The sequence below is a fragment of the Carettochelys insculpta genome, chromosome 10 (genome assembly GCF_033958435.1).
Source record: "Carettochelys insculpta isolate YL-2023 chromosome 10, ASM3395843v1, whole genome shotgun sequence".
Taxonomy (NCBI): domain Eukaryota; kingdom Metazoa; phylum Chordata; order Testudines; family Carettochelyidae; genus Carettochelys; species Carettochelys insculpta.
Window position 1 is genome coordinate 20,116,568 of NC_134146.1, and position 10,021 is coordinate 20,126,588.

A 10,021-nucleotide genomic window follows, 5' to 3' on the forward strand; every position below is an offset into this window, starting at 1 on the left:
GCAATTCATTTAAATCTTCGTAAAACAATAGGTTGAGCTTGTCTGGTTTCAAGACATGATGCAGGTCTCAAAAATAACATTATCTATACATGATTAATATTTAAAAATGGAAGTTGACACAGCTCCTGTTTTAACTGCATGACGGTGCCATTAGTTATACTCAGCATCAGTGTAATTAATCATTAGGACAGAAGACTGTTTTCAAATGCTATGCACTAAATTTATTCTTTGCTCCACCCAGTTCTGGATCTTCGTCCCTTATTAAAAAACAGTTAATATGTTTGACTTCTATTAAGATGTAGGAAGTAGTGCCCAAATTGACTATGGTTTTAATACACAGGATCTCTAACTTTCAAATATTAAAAGATAATTTACATAGTGAAATCTCTATTGTCACAGAGTAATGCTAACATCTGCAAAGAGGGTCATGGTGATTGAAACTGCAAGCCACTTTATTCTACTCCAGTCATTTATATCTAATTACATGGGAACCAACTTTAGGGCACATACATAGCAAGATAATATTCTGCACACAAATATTTTTACACTATTTAAGCTATTGTTTAAGTACCCAAGTTTCTGTACACAGGACTTGATCTTTCTCTCACAGTGGCATAGAGCCAGCAGTATATGGAAACACAGCAACCAATATGTACTGACGACTCTGCATCTAACTCGGTTACAAAAAGGCTGGAGGGAGTAGACTATTATATGTAGGATTTTGGTTATGTTGCACTAAATTCAGCAATAGCCGCTAATCATGAATGCACAAAAAGCCACATTCCATGGCTGCAATTCCCCCGAATATGAAACTGCATACTTGGCCCTACAGAAGGAGCAGTTACTCTAAGCGGTGAACAGATGCTTTTCATAGGATTTGTGATTCTGAACTGACAGAGGCTGATCTGATTTTCTGAGTTCAGTGAATGATGATAATACAGTGAAACAGTCTAAACAGAGCGTCTGCATCTAATTTACATTCAGAAGTTTCCCATGCTGTAATGAAACTGTGTCTATGACCACACGCAGATCTGCTCTTATACTATACTAAGCTAGCCAGTTAAATTGTACAGAACATTCTGTGATCATTTTGACGCCAGAGACTCCTATTATTGCTTTCTCACAGAAAAATCTATTTTAACAATTTACATTAGGCTGGTGCTTTCAGTCCTTCTGTAGGAATAAAGCTCTATTTCCTTCTGACATCCCAGAGGGCTAGCAATTTCAATCATTTTTGTCTTTTGACAATATGAAGTTAACTGTTCATTGATCAAAAACTGTGGTGCTTTCTATAGCAAACAAGGCTCTAAAATCACTTCTGAATAACTTCTACTCACCCTGGTAGTAATAGAGAGGTAGCTGTGTTAGTCTGTATCATAACAAAACAAAAAAAAAACAGTCTGTAGCACTTTAAAGACTAACAAAATAATTTATTAGGTGATAAGATGATGAAAGCTCATCACCTAATAAATTATTTTGCTAGTCTTTTAAAGTGCTACATGACTGCTTTTCTCACCCTGGTAGGGCAGCTCAGTACTGTTCAACCCTCTAGTGGCATAATATCATTCACCCATGTGATCATCTTGGCTTCCTTCACACCAGAACACACATTCCCAGAATAAGAGGCCAACAATCCTGGCTTTCCTTGTCTAATGCTTTGCCAGTTATCAGGACTTCTCTTTTATGGACTGATGCTCCACTGCCTTGCTGTTTGTTTCATATTACAGCAAAACCAGTGTGAAAACACTAGCAGCCTGATTTTGGTGGTGATTTACTCATTTTTACACAGATGTACAGGGCAACCATTTTTCTCCTAACACACTAAAATCCATTGTTCCTAACTATATACTAAACCCAACTGTAGATAATCAGCTGCCTGATCGCTTGACTTTATTGAAGATTATGCAGAAAATTCACTGTTCTTTCAAAAACCCAGTAGCAGTAGAAACAACTTTTTTTTCCCCTGTGGCATAATGAAGGAGTTCTGCATGGAGCTATACTTCATGAAATCCAGCAGAAAGTATAACTTCCCCAGTAGTGTGTACAGCATGAACTGGGAGGAGAGGGGGTAAAGGCGCAGAGCTAAAGATCCTTGCTTTTTCACCTCATGCTTTGTCTCCTCAGTTTTGTCTGTCAAATGCAGTTATTTCAGCTGTGAAACTGTTCTTTGTCTTTGGCTGGTGGTTTGTTTTCCCCCCCATACCTGAGACCAGCTTTCAGGCTGATTGCTGGGAAAAGGATCTGCTCTCATGCCTTAAAGGAATGACCCAGCTACCCAGTGAATTTATAAAAATACTATTGTACTGTATGGGAGAAATACATATCTATTAATGATGAATGTTCACTAGAATTGTTACATAGTAAAGGGTTACTAGGAAATCAGGTGATTGTTTCAGGTGCATGAGACTTATGGGGTCAAAACCCGGAGCACAATTTTAATTCCCTTACTTCAGTTCTGTGGTGCTCACACAAGCGGACCCACTGCCCTCTCAAGGATTGCTGCGTAACAACAAGAAAGCCTAGCTATCTTACACCTCTTACCTGTGAAATGCCCAGTTAATGTAGCTACTAATGAGCATCAGCCTGAGACATTTTAACATTTTAGTGTATGTCTATGCAGTAATTTGGAGCTCATGGGAGTGGGCATCCCAGCCTGAGTTGACAGATTTGGGTAAGTGGAGATGGTGCTCTAACATTAGCTGTGTAGCCAGCACTATGAACCCTGCAGGGGAAATGGGGTTCAGAACACCTGAGCTCCAGCTAAAATCAGTTTCCAAGTTCCGTGTAAACAGCTCTCACAAGCCCAAGTCTGCTGGCTGGCCTGGGAAGCTCACTCCTGTGGGATCAAAGGTGGTGTAGACATGACCTTACTGACTGACGTTTCTTCTGGTCTTTTTTTAAACTTTTAACCAGATGAAATGGACCAGTGGGAAAGGGACAATGGAAGGGGGGCGTGCAGTCTGGGATGAGATAAATGCCTCAATTTGGATAGTCATCCTTGGTACAGATTTCAATACCTTTTATTTATGCTGAATACTACCTTACGCCATGAATAATCCTTTCTCCCTGACACTTCCCACCCCCTAACATTAAGTGGGGCTGCCTGTGGACTTGAAGAGTACTAGAGAGTATTAGAATCTGGCCTTTGTCATTTTAAAAATTATATTTCTTCAAAAGCTTTTTAATAAAGATTAGTCCCTATGTAAAATATACCATATTTTTATCATCCCATCCTCAAATGCTCACAAATTATATATTAGCAAAGTAAAAAAAAACCAGACATCTTGCTCAGTTACAATTAGAAATATCTTCAGACTATGTCATATGATTTTACTTAGAAATCACCTCCATTGCTTTAAACCAGAATGACCTGATGACAGCATTCTAAACCATGCCTTAACATTATTTAATATGTCACAACCCATAGCACACATTGGAAGGCTTGATTAATCTTAGCTACCATGGCTGTACTACTTTAAATTGCTAATTAATTTTACAAGTAGACCGAAACTCCACACACACTGTTGGTATAGTTCAAACATGGTACTTGCTTTTGAAAACACAAAATGCTGTCTTGAATTTTGTTCGATTTATAATCTGTTTATGCAAAAGCTCATAAATTAGCAAAGTACATAATGTGACAAAGATTTCAAGATGTTTTAACCTACCTGCTTAATAATTACATTGTTACTACTGTGCTGTTTCTGAAAATCTGTGGAGGCTGTGTATTTCAGAGTTCTTTGCAGAAACGACAAGCTTTCTATCCAGATGTTAAGAAAACATTAGAACAATTTAATTTTAAGAGGCAAATATTGGTAATTACAGCAGATATTGGCACCAAGACTGATAGCGGAGAAAGCCCAAAGAAAGAACAAGAACATATACACTTGCTTTGTCAATTTTTCTGAGGTATTTGACAGTATGGATCAGAAAGACACTTGGATGGTGTTGGAGTCACAGGGAGTGAAGAGCAGACTGATGTGGTTGTTAAAGGATATCGGTGACAATGCAGAGGCATGTGCAGAGAGTTGGGAAGTTGGTTTAGCATGAGCAGAGAGAAAAGACAAGTAGATCCAATATCGCCAAGGATTGTCATCGCACATCTAAAGAGAGTGATGGACAAGATCAAGGAAGAGAGAGAGAGAATATCTGTGCACAGGAAAAGAATTAACTTGAGGCTTGCGTATGATATAGTTATCACTGAAAAAGATGAAAAGCTAGTGAAAATGGTGCAGGTGCTAAATGAGGAAGGGAAGCGTTACTGACTATGAACATCAATAAAACAAAACAATGGTATTTGGAGATAAGGAAATAGGAAGGAAGATCAGTGTAGATGGGATTGAACTAGAGGACGTAGAGAAGTTCACGTATCTGGGGAGCAACATCATGTATGATCTAGACTGTAAGAAGGAAAAAGCAACTAGAATAGCGAAAGCAAAAGTAAGTTTGATGGATAAGATCTGGAAAAGCAAAGCAATCAGCTTAGGAATGAAGCTGAGTGTCTTGAAAACGTATATTCAGCAGCATGTTGTATGGATGTGAGGCATGGGAGATGACAGATTCGAAGCGAGAACATTGGCATTCAAAAGGAGTTGTAATGGAAAGATCCTGAGAACAGGATGGATGCAGAAGGTCACCAATGAGGAATTATATAGGAAGACACAGCTAAAAGAGAACCTACTGCAGAAGGTTAGACAATGGAAGTTCACAGCTATTCGGCATATTTGCAGAATGAATGATGAACGAAAAATCAAGACCCTGGTATTTGGCATAATGGATGGCTTGAATAGGAGAGGCAAACCCCACAGAGAATGTGAAGATTGCTATGAAGCTAGTCTGCAGAAACTAAGTCACTCTGCACTGGATAGGGAAAGATGGAAAGAAATAGTGAGAGGCATCGGACACCAATGGGCACTGAGTCCCTGGTTGTTGTTGATGATGATGATGATGATGAAATATTGGTAACCACAGAGAAACTAGCTGTACTACCCTTGGAGTAAAATAATGGAAAAACTGATAGGAGTATAATTTGAACCCCATAGCCTTTAATTTTTTAATGTTTGTCAACATTTTATGCCTATGATTTTGACTCTTTGGTGAATTGCACTGATGTAATAGTAAAATGTTTGTAAGCTCTTTGGTAGTAAGTCAATGTTCTAATAAGAAACATTAGAACTGTACAGAGACAAAGCACACATTTAATGTTTTAAGAAGTGGCTAACTGGTCTCTGGTTAGAAAGATAAGACTTGTACTTCATCCTAATGGGATACCTTCCAGTCCAGCCCTGCACAATGTGCATGAAGAGTTCAAAAAGAGCTGCGGGGGGGATTTAGCCTAATGAAGTGCTGCATTTGCACCACAGCCCTTCATTAGTAATCTCCTGACACCCTAATTACCATGCCCCCTTCGAAGTTGGGGGGCTAGTCTAGACACAGCCAGGGTGTAGCTGTTTTAGTCTGTAATTCAAAAACAACAAGCAGTGCTGTGGTACCTTAGAGACTAATCAGTTTATTAGGTAATGAGCTTTTGTGGGCAAAATCCACTTCATCAGACGAGTTGGAGGGTTTTACCCATGAAAGCTCATGGCCCAATAAACTGGTTAGTCTCTAAGGTTCCATGTGATTGCTTGTTCATCTCAGCTAGCTATTAATGTGGTTTCCTCTTGGAATGTGCATTTTTCCTTGTAGGGTTCAAAAGGAACATGACTAAAGGCTGCAAATCAACACTTACATCAAAATCTGATACTGAGTACAAAATTTGTGGATGGGACAAGCTTTGGAAAATCAGGGCATCCATACAAAGCAATTTGGATCACCTGGTAGAATGGGACCCATTCAAACACTGAGTTTTAATACAGCCAAGTGCAAGATCATACACATAGGAACTGAGGCTATGTCTACACTAGCGAGTTCTTTCAGAAAAACTGGCCCTTTTTCAAAAGAACATGCAGAGCATCTATACACAAAATACTTCTTTGATCTGAAATCAAAAGAAAGTGGCTTTACTTCTAGAAGCCCTCTTTTGCTCCCAGATCAGAAAAGGCACCATCTTTCGAAAGCTTCTTTCCAAAAAGAAGTGTAGATGCCCTGCAGGCCTTCCCCCACCCCCATAATAGCAGTCCTCGTGGCACTGAATTTTTTTGAACCCTGGCCCATTCTTTTTAAAGAGCAGGGTCTGTGTGGACACTCCCTATTGAAAGAGCAGATTTAAAAAACAATCAATCTGATCTTTTGTGTGTGGGTGTGCTCTTTTGAAAGAAATTTTTGCAAAAAAGATTTTCCAGAAGAACTAATTTTGAAAGATTGCTGTAGTGTAGATGTAGCCAAAGGGTGTTGGCAATGCCTACAGAATGGGGCACCACATCCTGGAAAGGAGTGATTTCTGAAAGATTAGCAGGCATAATGGACAAGTAATTGAACATGAGCTCCCTATATTATGCTGTAGCTAAGAAGTCTAATGTGATCCTTGTATGTGTAAAAGGGGCAAAAGTGGGTTGGAGCAGAGTGGTGAAAATTGCCGCTGTGAACAGGACTATGATATTGATCAGTACTGCATGCAACTCCAATGTCAGAATTTGGAATAAGTTATTGGCAAAAGCTGGAGAGAGGGCAGAAAAGAGCCACAGCTGATGTGAAAACCTCTTTAGAATCAGAGACTTAGCTCTGTCTGCTTCATCAAAATATGTCAAGAAGTGGCTTGCCTGCAGTATATAAACACCTACGTGGGCAGAATACACTGGAGACTAAAAGGCTCTTTACTCTAGATGAGGGAGAACTACCATGAACCAGTGGTTGGAAACTGAAGCTAGACAAACTCAACTGGAAATTAAGCACAAGTTTTTGTTTTTTTTTTAATAGTGAGGGTGATTAACCTATCAAGGGAAATAAGTGGTAGATTCTACTTCTTTGTCTTCAAAAGGACTAGATTCCTTCCTGAAACACAGTTAAACATAAGTTAATGGGCTCAACTGAGGGGTAACTGGGTGAAATGTAATGGCCTCTGAGACACTAGAGGTCAGAGAAGCTGATCTAAGGGTCCCTTCTGGCCATTAGAATGAATCCCTTGCAATTGAAGACAGATTTTTGGTTAAGAGGGTAGACTGTAAAAGTATCTCAATGTTTGAAAACTGAAAATATATAAGTGAACTTGCACACATTTTTGTTTTAGGACCTGTTCCTGAAATTACAGCCACAGGGGGACCTACTGGGAAGAGGAGAGGAAGGTTTAGCGCAACCAAGTAACAGGTTTTTGAAAAAATGCAGCACAGAGGCAACTCAAGGTTGGGGAAGGGGATTACTGTCAGGAAATCTTATCTAGCCAAATAAAGCAGAGCTCTTCTTTTGGAATTCGTAAGAACATATAAGCAAGTTGTTTAAGCTTGTGTATTGAAATATCTGATTTTTTTTTTTTACAACTAAACAACCAAGTGTTTAAAGTTACTGGAAGCTGAGATCTGTGGGCACCTTCCACATGTTGGTTATCACCTGGTATTTCTCCTCTTAACTACAAGCACTCTTAATTTTAGCATTAATTTTCTTCTCTGAAGAGCTTCTGGGGAAGCAAACCCCCTTCCTCATACTCACTGCTAAAAGATAAGATGTTTTTCTCTAGTAGTAAGTATCTTAATACTATTTAAACAAAATAGTTGTGGGCATCCTATCATCCAGGAATCAAAAGTAAACTGCATTTTGAAGATTACTTTGAGAAGACTTGTAGCAACATTTAATGTTTCCCTTCTGTACATCAGTTTTCTAGCAAAAAGCATAAATGAGAGCATTTCCTATCAGCTGTTCAAAAATACCTTGTCTAAGCTACACTCTGGAATGGAAACAGCTACATTTTGGTTTATTATTATTAAATGAGGGTGACGGGTATACATGCATGTGTACGTGTACACACACACACACACACACACACACACACACACACACACACACACACACACACACACACACGGAGAGTGGTGAAAATCTCTAGGATGTTCTCATTTTTATTGCTTTCCTGAGAAACCATGAATCTTATACTGATTTTAATAATGTTTAGTCTGTTTTTAAGCCCACCACACCATTAGAAATAAGACTGCATTTAACTTAAACCTAAAGTCAGCTTTTTTAAAAAAAAAATCTTCCCTTATCTTTCTGATCTCTCTGAATACACTTATGTCCACAAACTAATCAAATGTAAATGCAGATTTGTTAAATAGTAAGTACGACATTAAAATGCACCTTAATGTTTTGCAGTGCCTTTCTAATTGATGTAAAATAAACGCAGCCGGCTCCAAATTTGACAGCCCACTCCTAGCTTAGAACCTATTCCCAAGCCTCTGATTACATGATGTATTCATAGGGCTGATTAATATTCAGGTCTATATGCTACAACTTTTATTTGCGGTTTTGCGTCACGAACCTATTTCTCTCCTCCTGGGCAGCAGGAAAGCCCTGAGGGCGTGGGCTGCCCTTCCCTTGCTCTAGCCTTTCATTTTACACGCCCGCTCTGGAAGCGGAGCTGAGGGCCGTGTGGCGCCGCACTCTCTTACACACGGCTGGACACCGCGGTCGAAGACGAGGCACGTTTCGCCGGGAAGCGCAGCTCGGCTCAGTTCCACCAGCGCCCGTCTCCCTGCACAGGGAGGGGAAATGCCCCAATTTCCGTGCCAGCGAGTCCCGTTTTTCTCCGTCCAAACACGCCCCCCCCCCCTCCCGCTCCTTGCCTGCGCCTAAGCGATTTCCGGCGGGGGGGTCTGTTGTGCCGGAGGCAGCGCTGCTCTGGCAGCCAAGGAAGCGCTGTCCCCGCGCCCGGCTCTGCTGTTCACAATCAGCGGAGTTAGCGGGAGCAGAAGTTTGGGGCCAGGCGCCGAGCGGCTCCGCGCCGCCGCGCTCCGGCAGGCCAGCCCCCTAGCGAGCGGGTCTGGGGCTCGCCGAGCCGCAGCCCCCGCCGGCCTGCTGGGGGAGGAAGCGCCACCGGGCCAGGGGCTCAGCGCCGGCGGGATTCGCAGGGCCCCGCGCAGCAGCTGAGTCCCTGCGCTCGGTGTCTCCCCAGCCCGTTCCCCGCACCCGTTCACATGGGCGCGCCGGGCCGTTCGCTCCGCAGTGCCCCCACCTCGGGCAGCGGCTGGGCGAGGCGCGCCTGCCCCGGGCCGGGTGGGGGGGTTCCGTGCCCCCAGCCGCCTGCCCGCCCGCGGGCGGGGGATGGGGCGGGGGCCCGGCTCCTACCTGGGGACGGCCAGCAGGGCCTGCGCCATGGCGGGCAGCGGCGAGGAGGCGGGTGCCGGGCTCTGGCGGTGGCCGGGGAAGAGCGAGGGCTCGGGGCGCTCAGCTGCTGCCATCGCACCGCTCCAGCCGGGCTCCGCGCCGCCCTCCGCCTTGCTCCGCCCTCCACCCCCGCCCTGAGCCACGGCGCTGCCAGCCGGACCCCGACTGCCGCCGACCGCCCTTCGGTCCCTCGCACCGGTGCCCGCTCCAGCTGCCCCCGCTGCTCAGGGAGGCCAGGGCGTCGCTCTCACTGCACCGACCATCCGGACCCGGGAGCACGCTGCAGCCGGTGCCCCAAAGCCCCCGCTCTGGCGCACGCCTCATGCCCCCCAGCTGTACATACAATTTACTAGGAGTAGCTGTCACGCCTCCCGTGGACCATCCCAGGCCGGCAGCACTGGGCAAATCAGAGCTGGAGCTCCCCAACTTTAAATGCGACTTTCCTCCAAATGCCACCAAATAAACACGAAGGGGCGGTAGCTGCTGCTGTACCAGAAGATCCAAACTCGGGAGTAAACTGACACGGCAGAAATGTATATCTGGTACCAGGGCCTTTTTCACTCCGCTTAATTATGCTTGGTACACACTTACACCTTGTAGCTAGACTTAAAAGGGAAGTGCAGATGCTGCCTTTTAAGGACATTGATGCATATCTATTGGAAATGCACCCAAGAATTGGTCTTTCAGGATCCTACCACCTTTTGACCCCCTTTCTTAAACACAGACAACATATGTTGCTCTTCCTATATGGCCAGAAGAACCTAGGATT

The 10,021-nt window shown here is 43.3% G+C and overlaps 1 protein-coding gene across 1 annotated transcript in view; it reads right to left on the reverse strand.

Moving 5' to 3' along the window:
- The window catches only part of SPHKAP (SPHK1 interactor, AKAP domain containing), a 98,360-nt gene extending 89,019 nt beyond the window's left edge, over positions 1-9,341 (reverse strand). Inside the window, exon 1 of the mRNA XM_075004187.1 lies at positions 9,214-9,341. Within this exon, the coding sequence (XP_074860288.1) occupies positions 9,214-9,326 (113 nt within the window). The 5' untranslated portion in view covers positions 9,327-9,341. The remainder of the gene's footprint in view (positions 1-9,213) is intronic.
- Between the last annotated feature and the right edge of the window lie 680 nt (positions 9,342-10,021).